General features: G+C 41.7%; 1 protein-coding gene across 6 annotated transcripts in view; it reads right to left on the bottom strand.

The window, feature by feature from the left end:
* Window positions 1-22496, bottom strand: part of LOC129110611 (receptor-type tyrosine-protein phosphatase mu-like) — a 153169-nt gene extending 130673 nt beyond the window's left edge. For all 6 annotated transcript variants that reach the window (XM_054622746.1, XM_054622762.1, XM_054622754.1 and 3 more), the window contains exon 1: window positions 22305-22496. In XM_054622746.1, coding sequence (XP_054478721.1) covers window positions 22305-22377 — 73 coding nt within the window. In that variant the 5' untranslated portion in view covers window positions 22378-22496. The remainder of the gene's footprint in view (window positions 1-22304) is intronic.
* Between the last annotated feature and the right edge of the window lie 1782 nt (window positions 22497-24278).

Below are 24278 nucleotides of genomic sequence, written 5' to 3'. Positions count from 1 at the left end.
TATATGACCTTCAACCTTTGCCACTTTTTCACTAACTAAACACCTTTAAGATATTTTGGAGACGCATGTTGGACAGCGCTCTACACCGCACTCATTAAAACATCAAATATATAAAAGTATCAGATTTTCCCCCAAAATCGATTACCCGGCATTCATTCATAAGATAACAGATGAACAGTTTATTTTTTATTTTTAGGGCAATATTTGGATCTCAGAAATATCTTCACAAATTGTTGCCTTGACAAGAAAATAACCTTTTTTTTTTTTTGTTGCTGTCAAACGGTGTGCTGGCCTCCTTTTTGCCCTGCAGCTTAGTATTTTTGTTTCGCACCTGAGAATTTTTTTCCTGGATGTGCACACACTTGCTTCCTCCGTTTAACAATACTTACTATTGATCTTAAGATATTTCAACCGTTTCCCAAGTGGCGCTATTTTTTCTTGATCAAAACGTAGCTGGTAGAATTTTTATCATATTGATGGAATATGGAGCCTTCCGGAATCTTAAAAAAACCCCACAACAGCTGCAGTGTTGTTAAAAAAACCTTAGTTTTTTCTTTTTTCAAAGATCACTCACTGATCATTTTTTCAGGAAATGTGATGAAAATACAGAGGCACAAACCGTGTTACACCGAACAACTTGCTAAGAGACTAAATGCTGGTTTTCCTATAATTTCTCACCCATCCCATGCTTTTATACAATGTGCTGCAATTTGGAAGTCATCCACCTTTCTCATCAGTGCGGCATGTCACACACACACACACACACACACACACACACTAAAGCAGTAGAAAGGTACACAAGGTACAGCTGGTGGTGCTGTGTACCTCCCATAGGTATACAACAGTAGTGGTAATCCTCAGATGGCCTGAATAAATAAAAGAGTTTCACATTCACATATTTCTGCCAGGAAAAGTTATTTCATCTGTTATTTTGACTCTTCAGATGGAGAGTGGAAGAAAACCAGGAAGTTGTTTCCCACTCGTGACAACAGAAACGCAGCTTGTTCGTTAACCTTGCGTGTCTCCCATATGGCGAGATGAATCTGAGAGAGTACATGGTGTGACACACTAGTCAGAGTGGATATAACTCCAACATCCAGATGTTTAAGTGAAAAACCAACGAGGAATTTTACGCTACGACCATCTGTAGTGCTGACCTGACACTACATGGGGAAAAAAACCCCACTGCTGGCTCTTAAAGCATCTGGATTTGCATCTCCGGCAATTAAAACTGTATTTATTCCAAATACAAACATGGATTCTGTATAGCACAAACACTGGAAACTTTTAACTAACACTCTGTGGGATAAACCCTATGCATACACAAACAGACAATGCACAAAAACACAAACATATCCAACAGATTGAGCGTTGGCAAACTTCCCACAGCTTCAATATGACAAATCTGAATATGATGGCACCTGGGAAGCATTTGCTCCTTAAAATGTGAACATTCAGCCGTATTTATAAAAAAAAGATACACGCATAAAGGTATTATCCATCTTGTGCATAAAATTAACAAGCTGTGCCTCATTTTGACATTCACAAGCTTTCATTTTCTAATGATTGAGTTGAGGAGTTGCAAAGTAAGCGTTAAATTTAGTACTGGATCATTTTTTGTGGCTTGTGCCTCCGGCTTCAGCGCTTAATGAATTAGATGTGTGAAACTTTTCAAGAGGCATCTTCCATTTCACACACACATTTCATTAACCTGTAGTTCATTCATTATTGCTGTGGGTGTGGAGGAAAGCAGCAGCCCCAGATATAATTGTGTTATTGGGGTTGTAGGGCTGTGCCTAATTACTGGCTGAGAACACAACATAGGCACTTAGACATCAGTCTGATGGAACAAACCACAATGGCTTGTGACAAGAGCCGTCCTCCCTGGAGTTTCTGGAGAAGACATGATAGCACAGTAATTCATGACTCATAACAGAATCACATCTCCATAGCATGGAAGATGACACGGGGACTCTGAAAAAAGTCGACAAGTTTACTACGGCTCCACTGAAAAAGACCAGATCTGACAGCGAGCAGCTAAAACAGGAGGAATGTTATAGAAGAAGTCAAAGAATTATTTAAATCACCACGTTCAAGAAGTCGACAACAATTTGTCGCGGTGATGTGGCTGCTGCAACATAGTGGTTATGCTAAGATGCACGTAGTGACCTGGCTGTGGGCCATAGAGCCGTTAAGGTCTTATTGGAGTTAAGCTGTTTACACAAGCCTTTGATACCCTGAAACTGGGTCTCCTTGTTGCCAGAATATTCACGTAAAACTGTAGCGTCCTGCCCACTTATAGAACAGTTTACCAGCCACAAAGGTGGAGTCAAGTTAATAGCTGAATTCATATAACCTGAAATCACAAGTTGGTCTGCAACGTCTAATAATTTGTTTAGTGTGTGTGTGTATATATATATATATATATATATATATATATATATATATATATATTCAACAAAATTGAGCATATGGCAATATATGGCAAAACAGTTTGACTGAAAAGTAGTTGTGATCAACTTTCTTTTGCAGCACCTGCAGGCTAATCATTCCTAAAAACAGTGACATCTGTCAATCCGTCCATCCGATTCCTCAAGTCTTTATATATACATACCTTTACACCTCCGATTTAAATAAAAGAAAAAAACTTATCAAATGCTAAGTAAGAGTGAAAGCTGTATCAAAGAGAAGATGTCAAGAAACAAGGTGACACCAAGAGCTAGTTGGCAACGGGCATTTAGTATAGTATTAAGAGTAGTAATATACAACAGCCACTTTGAGGAAAATGCTAATGTCAAAGCCATATCGATTCTGAGCAGCATTTTGGTATGTAGGATGTTCACACTGGAAAAGTATACTGAAACCAGTCAGCATGCAAACTAAATACAGTCCATTTTTCAGTTGACTGTTGAGGGAAATTATTCTCCAATGATGCAATCCAAAATAAAGGAAAATGCAGGAGAAAATTTCAGCTCACAACTGAAAGAACTAAAATAAATTGTGGGTGGTGGTGAAAGAGCTACAATTTTTTTTTTTAAACCAATAAATATGTATTAAATTATAGGAAAAACATGGTGATGTTTCTGTGTGAAGTTTATTTGGTAGTACCAACACATTGATATTGCCATTCATAGAGTCACGCCTCTAGCTTAAATAACAATAAAATATAAAAAGTATAAAAATGTCTGGTTGCCAACTACCTTGTCCATAAAATATAGAGGGCTAAAGATAATGTCATCAACAACCACTTTTCCTCTTAGTTCTTACAACTGAACCTTATTCTAACCAAGTGACAAAGCTAAATAATGTTAAACCAAAAACAGATTACTCAAGTAACTGGGCTGTCTGCATATAAATGTGGTCTCAGATTACACAGTATTGTGGAGAACACTGACACATCTTTTAAAAGTACACCTGCACAAAGGGATAATAAAGGCATTCAAAGGGCGGTAGCATCAATATTTCTAGCTACATTTATAATCCATGTTCAACAAAATTCAAGTTCAGCGGGGTACCAGGCAAAAAAAAAATTCAAGTGGTAAGTCATGCTTTAAATGTGGGGGAAAAATCCAATATTTTCAAACTGCATTTAGTTTTTTTTGCTTTTCAGCCTCTTCGTTCAAAAACCAAAGTAAATGGCCTGACATGAACAGCGCTTATCCCACAAGTCAGAAGAAGCTGAGGCATTTTCTGTCACCTGGCCTCTCTTATCTTCTGGCCACCACAATGTCTACTCGAGAAAAGCGCTTTGGACGAGACGCACACAGCAGCGTATTTCCTCACAATCAAAGCTTTACAAAGAAAGAAAAGCAGAGAGTGCAGACGCTCGAGAGTTATCCTCATGAATATCTGGCAGGGTCTTTTTTTTCATCCTCCTGTCGACAGCTTGTCTGATTCCTTTAAAAATCCATCCTTCACTCGTGTTTTTGTCTTTCATTGAATTGACTGGAGATATCTTCTCCACTCATTGACCTTGCGAAACAAACTTAAGTTTTCAACTGTTGGCAAATTTGAAGAGTGAAGCACTCAACATCAGGCAAATCTTGATTGGTTTTAACATGAAGGACAATCTTGTCTAAATCTTTCTCTAAAATACGCTCTGCAAAGCTCTGCAGCCTCAAAGATGCTTGTGTCGTGAAGCCTAGCTAGACTAGTTTATTTTCTCCCTGCCATTTTTATCTCTCTGTTCACATGCTGTTCAGTGTCCATTTATCCGTGGTGAGGGCTTCTCCTTGGCAGGAACGATCACTTTCAACAACAGGCCCTGCGAATCAGAGCGACGTGTCACATCGTTCCAGTGACAACTAACGACTACCAATGTATCTGGGCAGAATGCCAGTGCGCTGGGCTAGGAACAGCCAGGGGGAGGGGGAGGGGGAGGGAGATAGCGGAGAGAGGGTCTTAGCTCACATGTGACAGCATTAAAACCTCACATCACATCGCTTTCGGTCAACAAAGTTCCTTACATATCATCTGCCGAGAGATTCAATCAATCTGCTTTGAGAGGCCGACTCTGATACTGTATGTCTGGAGGCCGGCTGAGACAGGAGTCACAGAGTCGAATAACCCGGCTGAGAGGGGGGGGGGGGGTGGGGGCAGCTGAGACATGGCGATGTGGGGGTCATCTGATTCATCCAACAGTCGAGCCCTCTTTTCCTCTCCTCCCTTTCTTCTTATTTGAATCCCCAAGGTCAGAAGGGTCGCCAAAACTTTACTTTGCATATATATATTTTTGGCACTAAGATTGAGAGGAAAAAAAAAAAAACACCCCATCCCCATAAATAAACACTAATTGGTGGCTAATTTTCTTAGTTCTTGCCTGGTTGATTCATTGCCTCTAGGCTCGCATGAATTATTCATCCGAGTAGCAAAACAGCTTTATGTAGGAACCTACAAGGCACGGCATTCATTATGCTATCATGCCGAGTAATTCAAGGCACTGACTGCTGGTATTAGAATAATATGCATATTGGGTATTCTTTTTTTTTTCCCGGGGCATTGGCAGGCAGTAATAGCGCTTCCGTTGGCAGCGACTGAGAGGGATGCAACACCCCTCATGGCTGACAAAACCCCCTTGTTTTGACAGAGGAATTGAGCGAGGAGGGGAACGAGTGTTGTCGGCTCTGCCCTCGTGGAGAGAGGATTAAGCTGTGTGGTCGTGCTGCCGGGTGGCACTGGGAGTCGGTAGGGCTATGTTATCATGTCAATCCTCCCTCCCGTGGTACCGCAGATCTGCGCTGCACCCGTGACTCCAGACGAAGCACCTGGCCTGGCCACGGGGAGCTTATCAGGCTCACGGCTCTCCCTTTGGGAGCTAGGCTGCACCGCACTTTCCTCAGTATCCAAAGTCTGGCTGACTGCAGAAGAAGGACAACTCAAATGCGTATATATATATATATATATATATATATATATATAGATATATATATACTGTGAGCCTCCAGGTTCCTGTTTGTGCTTGGGAATAAGCTTTGCCGTTTTTCTGTACACAAGTTTAAGGCGACAAGCAGCAGAGCGGGGGCGATGAGTCGTACGGGAGATGGTAAAACAGAAATGTCAGTTCAGAGCAGGGTGAGACTGTTAAATGGCAGCAGGCGCCTGGCTGAGGTATCCGTCTTCCCAAGTGTTCCCTGTCTCCGCAGATCTGTCTCGGCGCCGGAGATACCTTGCCTCCGGAGGCCCACGCCGTGTCCTCAGGCTATGGCAACATTAGCGTGAGGAGAACAAGTTGAACAGGGGAGCACGGGTGGGCCACAGCTGGTTTCCTCTGCCATGTTGATATCACAGGCAGAACTAGGAGCTTCAGTAAGTAAGTAGGTAAGAATGATGTCAGGTTAAAATACATCTTGAAGTGTAGCTTAAAAATTTACAAATTAAGGTTGAAAAGTTCAATGCTTGTAGTGGGGCGCGTTACACACTATAATTTGAATGTGTTTGAAACAATAGAGCCTTGGCTTCTAGAAAGCTTTCACTTTTCAAACTGAGTTTGTTCTAACCGTCTTTGGACGCTTAATTTTCCCGTATCCAAACCATATGTCCAAGGTGGTCCTAAACAAAGTTTTGATTTTCCAATATAAAATAAATTGACTTGACCTGCAAACATCAAATTGATGCTAAAGAGCTATAATTCACCTAAAGACCTATACAAGTGAATGGCCTAATTCTTAATTCTCAATTCTTATGTGGCCTAAGTCACATTTTACAAGCACTTTTTGTACCTCTGAAGTTTTAAGTTTTAATTCGACAGATTCTTCAAAATCACAAACCAGTTCCACTATCTTGTAAACCAGAGTTATTTTTTAGATTTTAAAAGACCAAAGACATTATTACTGTACAGTTCTCCCCCTCAGAGAGAGCAGAATGCAGTTGAGTTTAAAAAAAAAAGGCTTATTGCATCCTGTTTGCCACGCCTGGTATCATTTAAGAGACCTCAGTCAATTTGCCAAATTTTTTTGTTGGCACCAAAATTCACTTGTTTGTTCCAGACCTCACGACAACAAAATGTGATCTGTCTAATAGAGCATGCATGTTTGTATTTTCAAGTGTTTACCTCATTATACCGAGTGTCAGAGTGCATGCTGGCATATATTAGGGGGCATCAACGTCATGCATGCTCACCGAGGTGGAATTCAGCCCGTCTCTGGACTTTAAGTGGGAGCCGTTTTACATGACGTTCATTTCAAGAAATTATACAAACCCAGGATCTGGTGAGGTGATTGGCTCTGCCTTGCAAAAAATGTGCCGTCTGACTCCGAATCACAGTATATAGTTACCACTGTAAAACAGATTGATAGGAGCATTTTTAAATCAAGAACCCAGATGAAGACGGACAAGACTTCACAGCTAAGAACTTTTTTCCTGGAAAATCATGCCTGGAAGACAGCTGCTGTCGACTCTCTCCTATGAGAGTGATAGTGTAGATATATTAAATATGTTAAGCAAATCTCTGAATATTCCCAAGTAAATTGAAAAGATGTTTTAAAAACGAATTAACGGGCAAAGGATAATATCCCTCCTGGAATTAGGGATTGACAGAATTGGAGCAAGTCGGGCGAAACATTAATTAAGCGCAGGGTTTTGGATGTTCCACCACTGCAGCCAGCGGATTGTCTGGCATCCAGTCCAACTTCCTCGCGAATGCAGGCCTAACGCACACATCTGAAATGTCAATGCATATCTTCCCGATGATTGCATATTGCGCACATTTTAAGAAACATCAGCGGAGCAGGACCAAACTATTCAGACAACTCAATCTTCACTCTCGGAGGGCAAATCTTACAAGCCATGACAGACAGTCACACACTGGTAGAGTGAAACAGTAATGAAACATTGTGATGGAATCTAGATAGGAGTGATATCATAAATCCAGAGGCAGAAACCAAAGGTGAATTTTCAGAGTAAATGTCAGCTCCTCCCACTGGAGGATAAGCCTCTATTCGTCGCCACTGTCTCCACTCGGTAGCGTGTGTGCTAGTGTATTAGTATGAGATAAGGTGAGCACATCTGAGGGCGTCCCATTTAATTTCTGAAAATAGTACCCTTTTACAAGTGCGCAAGATGAACTTCCACCTCGCCAAGCTACTTAGAACGATTGGAATGAAATTTCAAAAATTGTCTTCTTCCACAATTCTAGATAATAGTCCAATGAGCACACAAAACAATGTGACCCCCTCTGCTGACCCTCTTTGTGGCAGGGAAATTGCCTCTAATGACATGCTGTAGCACCGACACATTAAAAAGATTTCTCTTGCAGCTTTGCCAATTGACATCTTCACACAAATTCTCCACATGCCATAAATATGGTACCCACTGTACCAGTGTGAGTGAGGCAAAAATCCATTTTGCCCACAGCAATAATCTTGCATCACTCACTCTAAATCATAGTCTAGTACATTGATGTAATAGGACATCTACACATGATTTTGAATAGAATTTAGAGGAGGAAATAACCTTAATTTTTTGTGTGTTCAAGATATATGCACTGCTGGAGTTGCAGCAGCACACTTGGGCATATGAAATTAAGAGCCGTCAAAGTAAAAAGCGTAATTATCTTGGAGAAAATGAATGCAGTTACAAAATTTAATAAGACTAATCCTAATCTATCCTTTTTTTGGTTAGTTGCTCCTGGAAAAGCTGGACAATCTCTGGGGGATTTCCTCAATTAAAATGTGACACTAAAGCTCAGACCTGGTTATTATAAATCTCGCCCCACCTTCGTTTCATCTTAGAGCCAAAAATCGCAGATTCTTCTGTTGTCACTGCCGAAGAAGGCGCTAATTACAACTCATACATAATCTTTTATGTAAATTATTTTTGCCTTCTTTGATCTCCCCATGCATTCGAGGACAGCCAGATCACAGACTTGGGCTAGATCTGTCACAGACGGAGAGAAGTTAAGTAGAAGGAAATCTGATTTGTTTTGGTGTTTGTCAGCCCATGAGCACAGAGGATGTTTGATCAGGTCATTACATGTACGGGTCTAAAACAACATGGTCAAAGCACCCAGGTCTTTCATCACCATCTTATGGGACATGCGAGCTTAGCCTCAGATGTGAACCAGTGAAGATAGAGGATGGACAGGGATTTAAACACCTTTTAGTCTCCGGATTAATCTTTCCTAAGCTGAAAACCAATCGCTTCTTCACACAGGTCTTTAACTTAATGAAACACTGGCTATACGTTAGACTAAGTCATTTTTCATAATGAACTTTTAAATGGCTTGTATAATTCTAAATTTCAATGACAGATAATGATTGGTGCTAGGAATAAATGGGGCGAGTAGGGGCCATCAGTATCAGTGTGAGACCATCTGAGCTACACGACTCATACTGTACCTCATTTGCTGTTACTCAAACATAACATTGAAGTAGTCCCCTGTGGTCCTTTCTAAAGCATAAACACAGCTGGGGGCCTGACAGATAGAGGCCGCCTGTACGCTACCCCTCCTACCAACAGAGAAAGGTCAGCTCTGACACCCCAGAAGGAGCCCTCGAGCTCTGGTGGACAGGAGGAAGCCAGACTGGCTTTCTATGAGGCCGGAGGTTCAGGCAGCCAGCCCAGGGCAAGGCAGGAAGAACTACCGACAACCTCGGGCACTGCCATCCAGGCCAAGCTCAAAGGGTTGGTTAACTAAAATCACAAACGGCTCATTATAACCTTACTAGCCCATAGTGCTGTCCATGTGTGCAGATAGAAACGCCGTTTTTTGTTATTTCTGATATCTAAGTAAAATGTCGACAGCGTTCATGTAATTCTTGATAGTTGGATTTCTTTGGTAGCAACAATTCTAAAATCCATCCATCTGGATTGTTTTGAGATATAACAAAAAGATCATATACAGAACCTTTAACTAGCATAAGCCACTATACACTATTGGCCATACAAGACTAAATATGGCTGCAGTGGTAAAACTCCTGAGTGTAATAAATTGAGTAAGGGTGAATATTGCTAGTGAAATTTTAAATGAAGAATGTGTGATTTTTTTTCTACCAAAGGTGGTCTCACTTTTAAGCCTACTAGCTTTTATTAAAAGCACAACTCGCTTATGTCCCTTATATACAAGTTGATCAAGGATAACAGCCAAATAACCAAGAACAAAAGAGGCCAAGGTTCATCCCGAGCCAAACCTAGCTCTTTGAAAGTAAGAGTAAAAGAGAAAGCCTTGCCAAGGTATAATGAAAAGGAGAAGATGGAAAAGGAAAACTCCGCTGAGTAGAAAATATGGTTACCGGGGACTATCATCGGTCGACCAGCGGGGAGTTTTGCATTTGCAGGATTCTGATAAGAAGAGTGTAGGTGTTCCCTCCTCCTGTGTGTACTACAAATGAACATGACAGGCTTAATTTAATGGTGCGAGGGCCGGACCCACTGTCTCTTCCTTTTGTCTTGCCAGGCTGGTTGCTGCCTCTCTCCTTCCCTCGCGCTACGGTGTCACCAATTAGCCAGGGCCCAGATTTCATTAAGGCATCGCCACTGCTGCCTGCCGCCTTCTGTCACATCCCAGATAATAAGCCTGAGACGGGTCTGCTACCTGACACACAGGGAGCAAGGAGGAAACCGCAGCACACAGACAAAAGATGCCGACACTGGCTATGTGCGACAACACACATCCAAGTGCACACTTGTAGACCGTCAAGAGACACACACACACACACACACACACACACACACACACACACTATAAACACAGGCTACGTGTTTATGTGCACAGACGCCTACACACTCGCACGGACACAGCTGATCTGTCAACGCTTGAGCGTCTTTTGTTCAGATAATTATAGAAATGAAGGCTGAATGATGAAATGTAGAACGATAGGAAGAGGGGGGGGGGGGGACAGGAAGAATATTCAGCGTTGATCTCAAACCATCGGTCACATTCAAAATGCACAAATTAATGACATTTTTGTTTTTTTTAATAGCACCTCTGTTGAGGTTTAAAGCGAGCTGAGCCAATACTAGAAGGTGGGGTTAAAACAATGCAGACCACTGATTGGTCAGAGAGAACCGTCACTAGCGCCACATTCTGCACAAACCCGTCATTTCTAAAAAGCGGAGCTATCTTCAATGCCGACTGTATTTATTTATTCACTTAACGCCTGAGAAAGTTGCCATTCAATTGATGAAGTGCAGACGTTTGGTTGCTGATGAAGTGTCGCATTGAAGATCAGGTTGAGGCAGTGTTGCGCGAATATGCTTTGGTGATCAGCTTAGAATCTCGCCTACACTGAAGGTTTACTATCTGCAGTGGAAAACGAAATAGTGACAGTGAGTTGAGTCAATTCAAACCAAACCATTCAGTGGAAATCAGTCATATTTTTTGGGTCGGGATATCGTTCGAAAATTTTCAACACTAGTGCCAAATAATCCAAAAGTTGTGGTACCGATACTTAAATGATGTACACAAACAGTTAAACAAGATTTTTGCCCAAAAGTTACAATTGCCAAAATGGTCATAGTTCACTCCTAACCTTGGAAAAAGCATGAACACAGCTGGGGGCCTGACAGATAGAGGCCGGCTGTACGTTACCCCTCCTACCAACAGGGAAAGGTCAGCTCTGACACCCCAGAAGGAGCCCTCGAGCTCTGGTGGACAGGAGGAAGCCTGACTGGCTTTTCTATGAGGCCGGAGGCTCAGGCAGCCAGCCCAGGGCAAGGCAGGAAGAACTACCGACAACCTCGGGCACTGCCATCCAGGCCAAGCTCAAAAGGGTTGGTTAACTAAATGCACATTTCACAATGTGCATTCGTAGCTGTTCTCAGCATTTACATATGACCCTCAGATGGATGGACATTGTGGCAAGTTTTTGTTTTTTTTCATCTTGCAAAACATTTTGCAAATTCTACGCCGACTCTGTACCTGATTGTTTTAGAATCTTGGTGACATACACACATCTCTGTCTGTGTAAAAACATGTCTGATGCTCAGCCCTAATTATGGTCACACCTTTCTCAGTATTTCTAAATCCAGTCACACAGCAGCCTACTGTACACTGAGCCGTTTCTTCTTTACATATCTGTCCCCCCAGTACAGCATTCTAGCCACGGCACTGCTATACTGACAGTTTGAAGAAAGCACAGCTGGGGTGATGCCGGGGTGAGGTTTTCCCCGGGGAAAGTAACCTGGTGGGTTGAAGGGGAGAGAATTTTCAGACACACAGGTGCTGTTGAATATTAGTATCACGGCGAGAAGTCTGGGCTCATGCGAGTGAATTATTCATCCTCTGAACCCGGCCCTGTGTGCCTCTGCCTCACCAGGCCACTGCAATCCTGATCAGCACTGTTTGATGCGGCCGCGACATCCCAGGGACGAAATAAGGCTGTGGAGCAGCACTGGCCTGTCCACGGGGGACATGGGTATATCAGAAATTCACAGATATTAACAATTAATTCTGCTCACGTTCGTATGTTCAATAAAATTTTCCCTACGGTTTGCTCAAGAGAAGCTATGTGCAGCGACATCCAGTCCACTGATGTCAGTCTCAAGTTGAGTGAAGCACTATATGGCTTATTAAGAAGAACAATACCTTCAGTACTGTCACATTCTTGACTGAAGACATGAAATGATTTAAATAATAAAACATTTAATTTAAGTAATGAGGATGACATGGACTTGAGTAGGATGAATATAAAATCTGGCACTGAAATGATTCATTTTGGCTTCAACAAATGTGTTGCAGAATAGAGTGTTATACATACTCAGTATGTAATACAACAGTGCCTGCTGTCAAAGGAAACACAAGCAATTTGTTAAATTGCTTGTAATATATACCTAAGTGTCAAGACCATTTTTAATAATTGAATTGCTGTAAAAAGGTCAACTTGTTTTATGTGCAGAGAATGGGAAAATCTGACGTGAAACTTATGCCAAGACCTAACAGTCGTTGGCTCTAGAAAAACCTAGCCAAGTTAAAACAGATCAATGAGTCAATAAGTCTTTACCCTCAATCTGGCCAATCAAAGCGTAGCATTGGCCGGCTCTGCTCAAGGGTCCGACAACTCTCGCCTCTGCTCCATAGACTCGCATGCAATAGTTTCAGATTTTTTTTTAAGTTCAGGCTGGTTTTGTAGATTTTGAGTAAGTCACAGTTGTGTAATATATGCGATAGTGTTATGGATATATATGGATTCTACAAAACGTTGCGTTCAGTCAAACGCATATGTAGACCCTTCTTTCTGCTTCTCTCAGAATTCTCTTCTTTTATCAAACAGATAATATTTATCCAATGAGAGCAGTTAGTGACAGTGTGGGCTCCATGGTAGCTCTTACAGCTTGATCGAGTAGCAGCAGGGGGCGGGGCTTAGCAAAGGGTCAATTTGTAGGTAGAAAATAGTCATTTGAAATAGAATTACAGTGAAAATGCCATGACAAGCAATATTAATTTAGGTAAAGTTACACTAAGAAATATGTATGTTTAGTAGTTGAAGGCTCCATTGTTTGTCTTACATTATTTTTCTTTTCTTTTATGTTTTATGCTATGTAAAAATAATACATGATTCTGGTGTGAATACAATTTGTTCTTGTCCCTGCCTCATTTTATAAATTTCTCTACTTCCTACCTTCAGCTGGGATCCTATTATGAATAATGCCCCATTTAGAGATCTGGGAACGGCAATAGGGAAATTCTCCGTTAGCCCAGGGACTTCCTCAAAGCCTTAGTAGGACAGGGAAAAGATATGTTTGCATTACAGTCAAACCGTCGCTTCAGCAGTGGGTAATGATATTCACACACACATTACAGAAAAATACTCACATTGTGTTCAGAGCATTTCATTTGTAGTTCTTGAGGCTATAGAGTGCAGAAAGACAACTGGACAAACTGCTTTAAAAGTCGAAGTAAAATCTGAATAAAGTAAGATTTCACTCTAATAGTTTCTAAGAAATATTAAAAACAAGTTCATTATGTTCTATCGGTTTATAATAGAGTGTTATTTATCATGATACAGTAAGCAACACTGCGGCAGGACTGATGATAACGTTGCTGAAAAACCAACTAATGCTAGAGGCTTTCCATGTTAATTACTCCTCTGCCCTGATACCAATAAGTCTCTGAGACATCACATCCAACTGAATTTATCCTCCCGGCCCGGCAGCGAACTATCATTATAATCAACTTGTCAGATTTTCACCGGTTTGTTTATCTGGATGTGCATTATTCCAAAAACATGTGTTTTCAACTTTGTTTCCGTTTGCATTGCGAAGACGCAGCCGCACTTCTAATGACTCCTGTGCCCTGTAATTTCTTTAGCGTGACAAACTCTGATTACAGGGTGGGAGTCGAGCTCCAAGCCAAGCATCATCTTTTCTAGTTATTGTTTTGTGTTTGCTCTGTCTTTAATACGGGGGGGCCTGCAGCTGTGTGTCTCAATAGTTGTTTCGATGAAGCTGTGTTTAACACCAAAGTGATTTAGTACAACAGATCGCTGCACTACAGCCGGTGGCAACCGACTTTCATTGTATTGTTTGCTCAGACACGCTGGCAAATTCAAACAAGGAACGTGTTAAAAACGGAGCTGACATCGGTGGAGCCGACTGACAGTCTTTGATAGTTGAAGGTCCAGCAGTTAGCCAAGTTGTCTTCTGGGGACAACTTGTCTCATGTCTGTGAGTTAACAGACAGGGACAAGCACAAGTGAGAATATAATTCCTGTTGTGATAAGAAGACTGCCACATGGTTAAATAAGTAAAATGGTGATTGACATTAAAGGAAAACACCACTCTATTATCAGATGATTCCATTTCCCACAAGCTACCTCCAGCTAAGGGGCATAAAGGGGTCATTCGCATTATCATCCTTGTGCTCCAAATGTTAACAGCACATTCTTTCTGCAACATCCTTCCCACCGTCTTATTCTCCCTCTTTCCCTCCGTTTCGGAAGGCCCCCCCCCTGGCTCCGACAGCTCCGGAGTGACCACCCTGCACGGTGTGGAGCGTACAGTAACGCCATTAAGCCTCCCCCAGGGGAATCAGTCACGCGGCGGTTTGAGCTTAGGGCCAATACAAAAGAGACCCATTTGAAATGGAGCCAAGCCCAGCCTGAGGAGGTCAGGGGGCTGTTTACAGAACAACAGTCTCTTATCGGCCGTACGCTTCCCCCTGAGGAGTCTCCACCGCAAACAGATAACAGCCTCCAAATAGGCGCCAGAGTGTGACCGATGGGAGCATAATCAGGTACATTCTGCTTTGGGAGGAAGAAGTGGAGGACGAGGGTGGATAATGGTGTACTCGGCTGTTAGCGGTGACATCATGAGCGAGAGGGATACGGCTTCGGTTAAAAACACACGGTAGATAAATAAAATGTTGCTACAATCCGCCTCCCTCTCAAAAATCCATGAGAACGTATATGATGGTTAATGTTGTTTTCTTCTCGTCCTCATAACCGTTATTCAACAGGACCACTGAGGCCTGATTCATCCTCGGGGATCGCTTCATTATTGAACAGTTAAATGGTCAATAGGTTCAGCCAAGGCGGCTTTTAGCGCAAGGGCAAATAGACAGTGTAAAAGCCAATGCAAATAACTGGCACTCAAACAAGGGCCTAATGCATTAATGACTGCATGACATGCGCTAATGTGACGGCAACAGATTCAGACTGACAGTAATGGAGAATTTTGCCCCTGGTTATACTCATAAGGCCCCGGATTGGGGGGGGGGAAGAGATGGAGGAGGTGGGATGTACACCTGCCTACTGCCTGAGCCTTGACAGAAGCCTAATAAATAACAGGAGACAAGGTGAAACAGCAGTAGCAGCCCCCACCTCCTCCTCCTCCTCCTCCTCCTCCTCTCACTGCCTCCACCTACACCACACCGGCAGTTGTGTGAGGAGCAGCGGCCTATGCGAGACAGCTTTTTGGCACGAAACAGAGTCTCCTCCAAGTTAGCAAAGTGCACTTGTCCCGTGGAGGAGGCAACTTGAGTTATTCATGAAATTACACAGGAAACTTTGGACCTTTTTTTTTTCTTTAAGTTACGTGACAACTCTGGCGTCAAAGCGGTGGCGGGAATTTTTTATTTGACAAGACTTGATATTAAAATTTCACGCTCCAGGTCAAGGCTATACGCTCATCTGAACCAAATATCAAAGTGTGCTCTATCAGAATCAATTTCAGTAGACATAATAACCCCCTTGGCTATAGGTGACAATGCTGAATAGAAACTAGCTGATTGAACAGCAGCTTTTGAAGATAAGTAAGGTATGTGGCAGGGTCGGGGTCAATTCAAGTGTAAAACCATCGGAGTAACTGCCAGTCATTGGTCTCTGATATTGATTCAATTCTAAATATAGCAGGAACTTTTCAAATAAAAAAAAATAAGCTTTTTGAAAATGTTGAATAAAAGTGAGCTGGCATCCACCTAATACGCAGATGTGAGGCCGAACAATCAATTGAGCAGACACGCTGTAATGATTTAAACTGATTCAAAACTGCTTCTCCTACTCTTCCCTCGTTACCTCCTCTTTCTCGTCACCATAAATAACAATTGAGACCCTTGGAGCATTAATTAGTGAATTTTTTTCCTGGGTGCCTTGACTCTCTGAGCCACCTACAATGAATGCAGACTTCGGTAAACATGGTCTGCTGCATAGTAAGTTGTTGTTTTTCTACCGAGAGTTTTTTTTTTTTTTTTTTTTTTTAATAGACATGTTGATGAGATCACAGAATTGTTCAAGCATGCATGCACACACACACACACACACACACACACACACACACACACACACACACACACACACACACACACACACACACACACACACACACACACACACACACACACACACACACACACACACACACACACACACACACACACACACACACACACTTCCTCTCTCTCTTACAAACACTCCCCCCTCTGTCTCTCACTCGCTCTTCATTAGGCAGCCCCTGCGCTGGTCCGTGTGTGATTCATTAGCTTTTATCCTCTTCATTTGAAGAAGGAGCTGTGTATAATTAGAGCATCTCTGTTTGTCCAGCATCCTTCACACAGTCACATCTCAAGGCCAATTATCATTCCGTTGCAGAGCTCCCGGATAACATAGCCACATCAGCCGCCTCGGAGAGCCAACTTCAAACTCTAACTGCCTCTCAAGAATGTAAATAAAAATCACTTGCAAATCAACAGCTAATGATTGAATGTGGAGTGGCACTCGGGGGGATATGAAGATGATGAACCATATCGGGGAGACTTTGCGTTCGCAGACTTGGAGAGCCCATGATAGGCCAGCACTTAACTTAATTTCCTGTACTTACAGTGCAGTCTTTGAGCGTTTTGGACAGTCAAGTCTGTTGTTGTGTTGGCTCTGTACTCCCGCACTTTAAATGCAAAGTCACCATTTTATTTCAAAGTGCTGTCTGCTTTAATTCAAACTCCAAGCCTTAAATTGAGCTTTAAATTCACATTCATTTTGGTGAACAGTAGCTATTTTATAGGAACCCCCCCCCCCCAATCTTAGGACAATACAGCAGGACTATCATCTTAAAACATAGAGTGAAAGCTCCCAAAGAGCTTTTTTTGGTCAACAGTGTCACGTTGTTTACCGGCCAGGTCAGTCAAATGACTGTGTCTAAATTATCATGCGTTTGACTCTCTGGACCAGAATGTCAGCTGATGCTTAGGGGTCATTGTTAAGGTAGAATTTGACACCGAATATATAAAATATGTCCTGCATGTCATAAGCAGACAGCGTGTTGTTAGGAGTGCCAGAATTAAAGAATCTAACCAGAAAAGAAGTGGCATTTGCCGGCAAGTTTACATGCTGTTTAATGTGATGCAGCTGAGCATCGTATTAGCTATTTACTAGCCAACTGCTTTCTGTGCCCTAAAACGGGGTGTAAAAGGGTTACAGTGTGCAGTGTTCATCTGATGAAGATCTTAACACCTCCACATTAAAGCTGAGAGTTAGGACAAACTCACAGTCAATTTTAAATCCCACATGCTTGAGTACAGGGACAACAAAAAACATGTGGCACTGTGCAAACAGACTGCACTTTCCATTACCCTCTTAAGCCAACCCATAATACCACTTTTATTCTCTTTTAGTTTGTTTTCACATAAGTTAAATACTATTTATGAAGTAAAAAACAGTCACCATGTGACGTAAATGAGAACAATACATCACCCGTTTCTCAGGAAATCGTACTGATCCTCGGATGTAAACACAAACTGTGAATGAATGTGTCACATGTAAATAGAGTTGTGTAACAAATCGCCTTATGTACCATTTAAAGTGTTAAAAAGTGTGTCTATAAAACAAGTATGAAGAGGATCGATTCTGTCCCGATTTAATCTCACGTCATTAGTTGTGTTACCTGCTGCCTAAGTAAATGGAGAAGTCCACACTTTGTTGCTCTTGCACCGCAATGCATCATACATTTGTGATGTTAACGGTGTCTCTGTAGTTCCTTTGTGATGAAATGCTGTTTACGTTTTTCGACTTTTCCTCAACCTCCCTTATCTCCTACTTCAGTAACTGATATCCTACATTTCTAAGAATGCCTCGTGGCAACTTCCAGAGAACAGATGCTGACTTCTCCCATTGAGACAAATCTGAATAATGCGTCAAGCTGTGTGCCCTTCGCTAAGAATGCAACATGTTTTCTTATTCCGTTATAATAAGTCTAATGAGGATAGCAAATCATTGGATATCTTCCTCCTATATGATGGATTTTCCAAAAAAAAAAAAAAAAAAAAAAAAAAAAAAAAAAAAAAAAGGTTCTTGATCTTTGATTTTTGAGGGACACTAGTTTCTGTGCTGCTGATACTTCTGATAGACTATTTTATATCTTATTTTGCAATTGTGGAAGGTCTGGAAATATCTTGATTTGATTTCATGTTGTATAAAAGAAATGTTTAACACCAAAAAAAACAAATGGACAAATGCAACTGACATCACTGACAGCTGTTTTACTTTGGTGCAGGGTGTATTTTTAATTTTTTTTTTAATGGATGTAAAACTAAGATGCACGGATATTTACAGGCCATACAATGTTAAATAGGGTACTGAAGTCCTGTACCAAGACCCGTTAGAAATCAGACTTGCAGTGATCTTATTTTTCATTAGACTTCTCTACTGGTGAAGTATGGATAATACTCCCGTCAGTCTATCACTTCAAACGAATGGTCTACACTCGATATTTGCAACTTCCTACAGTTTAGTTTTGACAGTGTTTTAAAGTGACACACCCCTCCGTGTCTACCAGCTGTGATCAGTCTTAAGACAGCCCTGCTGACAAACTCAGCAGACCCTTTTTCGAGTAACTCACACATGTACCCGCAGCGTTTGAACAGCTCCAGTAAATCCACGTGGTTTCGCCCACTTCGTTATCATCATAATAAAAGTGTCTGAAAAGCAAAGTTACAGAAGAATGTAGACACCTCACTTTCTGCTTTGTACCATCATCAATCACCATAGAGGTTTTTTTTCTTTTTTCTTCTCCAACATTGGTTGAAGCCATCGAGGAAAGAAAATAAAAAATTAAATAAAATCGCATGCATATTTAATTTCATTCTCCACTGGCTCACACAAAGGAAACTGCCACCCTTCAGGACACCTTTCGGAAAAGTCTCCATTAAATGTGAGTCAGCTGGGAGAAGAGAACGGAAGAAAAAAAAAGAAACATTTCATGAGTGAAAAACTATCTAAATTATTGCCAGACTTCAAATGAAGTGCCGTTTATCTTTCCCAAGCAGCCAACGTGTTGTTTTACTCCTCCGTCACAGCTTGGATGGCAATCAGGATCGGTCAACCAGGACGCTATCAGCGGCAGTCACTCTGCAATGACAAACTACACCTCTACACTCCGAGCATGGGCATTATTCTCAACACACGGCTCACCCCTATCAGAAAACAAGGCAGGTTTTATGGCCGCTGGAAAAGGTGGTAAACATAACAAAGCGCACAGCTCCCTGGAATTTAATGTGCTCGGGCAAAAGACAGAGTATAGATATCAAAGGCCAGACCTTCTAGAAAAAAAAAAACCAACCTGTCCTCATAATGTAGAAAACAGAAGCACTGGCCATACACAACAAGTGATTTATAGTGTTGTTGTTTTTTTCACTGCTTTCTCTCTGAACCTAGAGCATCCAGTGGGGCATTGTGAATGAAACAGTGAAGGGAGGAAGAAAAGAAAAAAAAAAAAGAGCAGTTCATCCATACCATGCCACTGGGAGCAGACATGCAGGTGCATAAACAAGCCCGAGAAGGAAGGAGATGAAACTGATACAGCGTCATACTGATTATGGAGTTGGTTTTTTTTAATGTGGAAATTAAAAGACCTCCAAAGCTTGCTTCTCTGTGATCGACTGGAGGCTGCGCAGTCACAGGGGCGCTGATAGCGTGCACTGAAGTAGACCGGTACTCTGGTTACCTCTGTGATCTAATTATCACATGAGCTGTTATCACATACTCTCCATAACAAATGTCTCCGAGCCGCATGCACAGGCTCACATTTAGCCTCTACCTCTCCATCGGCGTGTGGCTAATCCGTCACCTCGCCAGAGAGAGCAACACACATCCAATTGATTTCCTCCTGGTTTACATATTTACACACACACTCATGCAATTAGGAGCACATTTATCGATGGTTTCGGGCCCCACTGGGAGCCCTACAGTGCAGCCCACTCCAATAAATCTCCCAGTCCTGAGGCTGCCAGGGGGGAAAGACTGATGAACCTCACACAAAAATGGACTGGGAATACTTTGGGCTGCAGGGTAAGAGAGTTCTCAGTCACTAATATTGACCCTCCGTGATCATACTGCTTGATAAAAACTGTTAATTTATGATAAAATTGTTTAATGCATCTTCTCTAGGTCTTTCCTCTATATGCCCTCTGTGAAAAGATCACAAATATGAATAGGAGCAGCTTGAAAATAGTGGGGACACATTAATAAAACACAAAAATGTCATTTGTCTTGCAGCTAAGTTGTTTTGTTTAATCAGACTTGTGAGCAAACTGAAGTTTCGCCACAAATACTTTCCAAAGTGCATCTGAATTCTGATCTATGTGTCTGACTTGTGGTCCTCCGCTCGGAGCAGCTTGACTTCATCATAAGGGTATCATATTATATGTGTGCCATGCTGCCCCCAGCAGGCTCTCAGAAAAATGCATCAGTTATCTGTTGAATCCCACGGCATCCAGCTGTAACTGAAGCCACACACCACCGAACAACTTCACACACACACACACACACACACACACACACACACACACACACACACACACACACACACACACACACACACACACACACACACACACACACACACACACACACACACACACACACACACCTTCCTCAGAGTCTGAGCAGAACACATTAGGATATGGAGGCCACATTTGATCAAGTTTATTAATGCAACTCTAATTGTATTGGCAGTATGGATCACCCTCAGACTGGATACGTCTCTATATTGATTGGCATGAATATAGGCTAATGTGCCTTTTTTCCACATAGTTAATGCCATTGTGCAGATAACAGAATGACCCCTTAAGGGGCTAAATTAGACTCTGAATATCGAGTGCCCTTGGGCAATCTGCAACCATTACACAGAGAGGGAAAGTCTTCTCTATTGTTTTTAGTTATTATAATAAGTCAAATCACTGCATGATACTGAATGAACTTTCCACAAAGCTTTGAATAGACGTGCAGCAAATGAAGTTGCACTTGTATAAACAACATTAATTCGAGTAGGAATGGTTGTGTTTGTAACTATAGTACAGGGGGGGAAGCCTGCATCAACAAATCAGTCAAACATTGAAACAACAAATCCATCAAATTTGCAGAGAAACTCTAAAAGACATGTGACAAAGCAAACACTTTTCACAGACATCCAAAAGCATGTACTCTCAGAGTGCATGCAAGGGAACCGGTTCTGTTCAAATATATACTTTTGTACCAGTTCATTTAATTCAAATAGCTACAAAATACAAAGTGCATTGCATGATGTACATATTATTTTAGGTCACTGAGTGAAAAATACTCAAATAAGTGTCATATATAAACTAAAGTGGAGGAATATGACATATTCAACTAGATATAGAAGTGGAATTGTTTTTGCACTTAGGATGAAAAACACTGGGATTAAAAAAAAACAAAAAAAACAACAACTGCCCAGCTAAATAGAATTCATATTTTATCCGGTTAACTTAACGTTAAAGTGACTGTAACGTCACCGTGGTCACCGGGACGTTACAGAATGAGTTCACGGGGAGTTTGCGGTGAAACAATGACGGTTTAAGTCTCGTGTGGCTCATCGCCTCTCCGCATACAACCAGCGGCACGAGTCCCTTGAGGTTAATCACATTAGACAGCCACTTATCAAGATAAAGTTAGACACAAACATTAAACTCCTTCAACTTGTGCCCGGGTAAACACACGGTGGGCACTGAGAGCATGCGGCGCTGCTCCGGTGCCCGTGGCGCACCTGCTCGTTGCGCACAGCGGCGCACAAAAAAACAGGTGAGAACAAAACTACTAATGGTAACATGTGAGCAGAATTAATAACGCAATAAGCTCATTTTTATCCACACAATACTACCTACCCCCCCCGTCGTATAACTTGCGGTACTTTCCCTTTACCACACATTATCGCAGTTACGCCACACACACATTAACACCACAAACAGCAAACAAAGACAAATGTAACCACACACACGTCAATTAAAGCCTTGCAATTGTGATGAACTATCGAGACTAAAATGAGTTAAAACAGCCTTTTCCCTCCACTTCGCCTCACGGCTGACGCGTAAACCGGGTCTGCGTATATGTTGTGCACGGTGACCGTCTCCAGGTAATCCTCCTTACCTTTAAAAACTTCCCCCCGGGCGGACAACAGAAGGGTAATTGCAGCAAACAAGCAATTGATAACTTTATCCATGTCGACAGCGCCGTCGTAGCGTTAACCCCGAGCCGCGGGGTTAACTGGCAACTCTTCTTTCTTTTTTTTTTTTTTTGTCTTTTTTTTTTGGCAACTTGAATCCTACCTATACTTTTTTTTTTTTTTTTTTTTTTTTTTTTTTTTAGGAGTGTTAGGATCTAAAGTGTGTCCCGGCCTTTGCCCTCGGTCCCTGGCTGTGCTGTCGGGGGTGTGAGAGGACACTGTCGCCGACACGGCTGCTCCTTGCCGGCTTGCTCCACACTTGGAGGAGGAATGTGTGAGTGAGTCTTGATTCCGGAATTACGCGTGGATTGAGTGGTCCGGCGGCTCCAGGAGAGCAGCGGCTGTTTGCGCGCTGTGTGCCCGGTAGAGGGCGCGCCTGAGCCCAGCCTGGTGAGGAGGGAAGACATGGCGGAGTTGTCCCCTCCTCCTGTGACTCTGTTGGCGTTTATCTGGACCAGCTGTGGAGGAGTTGGTGTAGGTGAAGTAGTGCAGTTAACCAGGGCTGTTTACCCAGTCAGCCATCATTCATTTAAGGTAGTAATAGGAAATGATCAGTCAGTTATAGATCTTACAACAGCTTTAGATTATCATAAAGTAATATCTAACATTAGCAAAAAGTCTTATATGATTATTATCTAATGAAGCACAATATGTAAAAAGTATTAACATGGGTAACCCTTTCTCTTTCACACAAACTGAACATTTGCTGAAGGGGAAAAAAATTGATGAATGACCATAAAGCATTAGTAGTCTAGATCACCAAATAAGTGAATATATATCATGTTTTATATTTTATTTGAGGTATGCATGAGCAAATAATTAATTAAAAGACAAAAAAAAAATGTTGCTATAGAATGTTATCTTACATAGTGATGTCATTTTTTGGGGGGGGTCACTTAGACCAGAGTGGTCCTTGTTAGTTAACTCTTATTGGCCTCGACTAAGAGAAAATCAAACTGACTTATTTGGGATTTTTTGAGCAGTTCTGTATAAAAAAAGCATTGTCAACATCAATCACAGATATAGATCATATAAATATCCTTGGAAATAACCATGATTTAAAGCTGCTGTGTGTGAAACCCCAAACAGAAGTAATGCATAATTTTTTTAAGCAAAATTCTGAAGAATATTTTCAGTTTCAAAATTGAATTAGGAAATGTCACAGAGTCTCAGAGGAATACAACTGTGTTAAGACCCAAATGTATGTTTTCTGAGCCCCTGGGTCTCCAGGACCCCAGACTGAACTGTAGAGGGTTAAGACCAAGCTGGACCAAGACTATACAGAAACCATCGGCTGCCTTATTAATCTAACAGGTTGATGACACTGGTTATCATTGAGGTCTCTATATGAATGGGTTGTTTTCAGAAAGCCATCGTTTTGAAAGTAAATTAATGAACAAATGAATCCCAATCTGCTGATGAAGATCATGTGATATGAAGAAAATTAAGCCTTTTTTTAAAACTCAACGTGACACCTTAATTTATTAAATGAATTTTTCCCTTAAATTTTTCTCCCAGCTGGATTCTTAATCACAGTTCACCTTGTGTGTCCTTGCTGATCAAATTCCCGCATTGATCCTATTAGAGGGAAACACAGGCCAACCTTCAGGAGGAGCTCGATGGTTGACATGTCATAACAGAGCCACATCGTCACACACACACACACATTTCTTACAGCTACGATGATGATGCCAAACTTTAATATATGCAAACATTTGTTCAAAATTAGTCTTATCTGAGACGGCAAGCGCAAACAACTGGAGGGTTTTCTCACAGCAATGTCAAACAAAGGGATGGAGAAGCAACTGATGACAAAGTCAACCAATGTCATTCTATTATTGTTTTCGCATGCATAAACACACATGGTGATTTCACTTGTACCAGCACTTTTCATTGCT

Source organism: Anoplopoma fimbria, chromosome 3 (genome assembly GCF_027596085.1).
Source record: "Anoplopoma fimbria isolate UVic2021 breed Golden Eagle Sablefish chromosome 3, Afim_UVic_2022, whole genome shotgun sequence".
In the NCBI taxonomy this organism is placed as follows: domain Eukaryota; kingdom Metazoa; phylum Chordata; class Actinopteri; order Perciformes; family Anoplopomatidae; genus Anoplopoma; species Anoplopoma fimbria.
The sequence above is the reverse complement of the archived record's forward strand: the minus strand, read 5'-3'. Positions and strand labels throughout refer to the sequence as shown.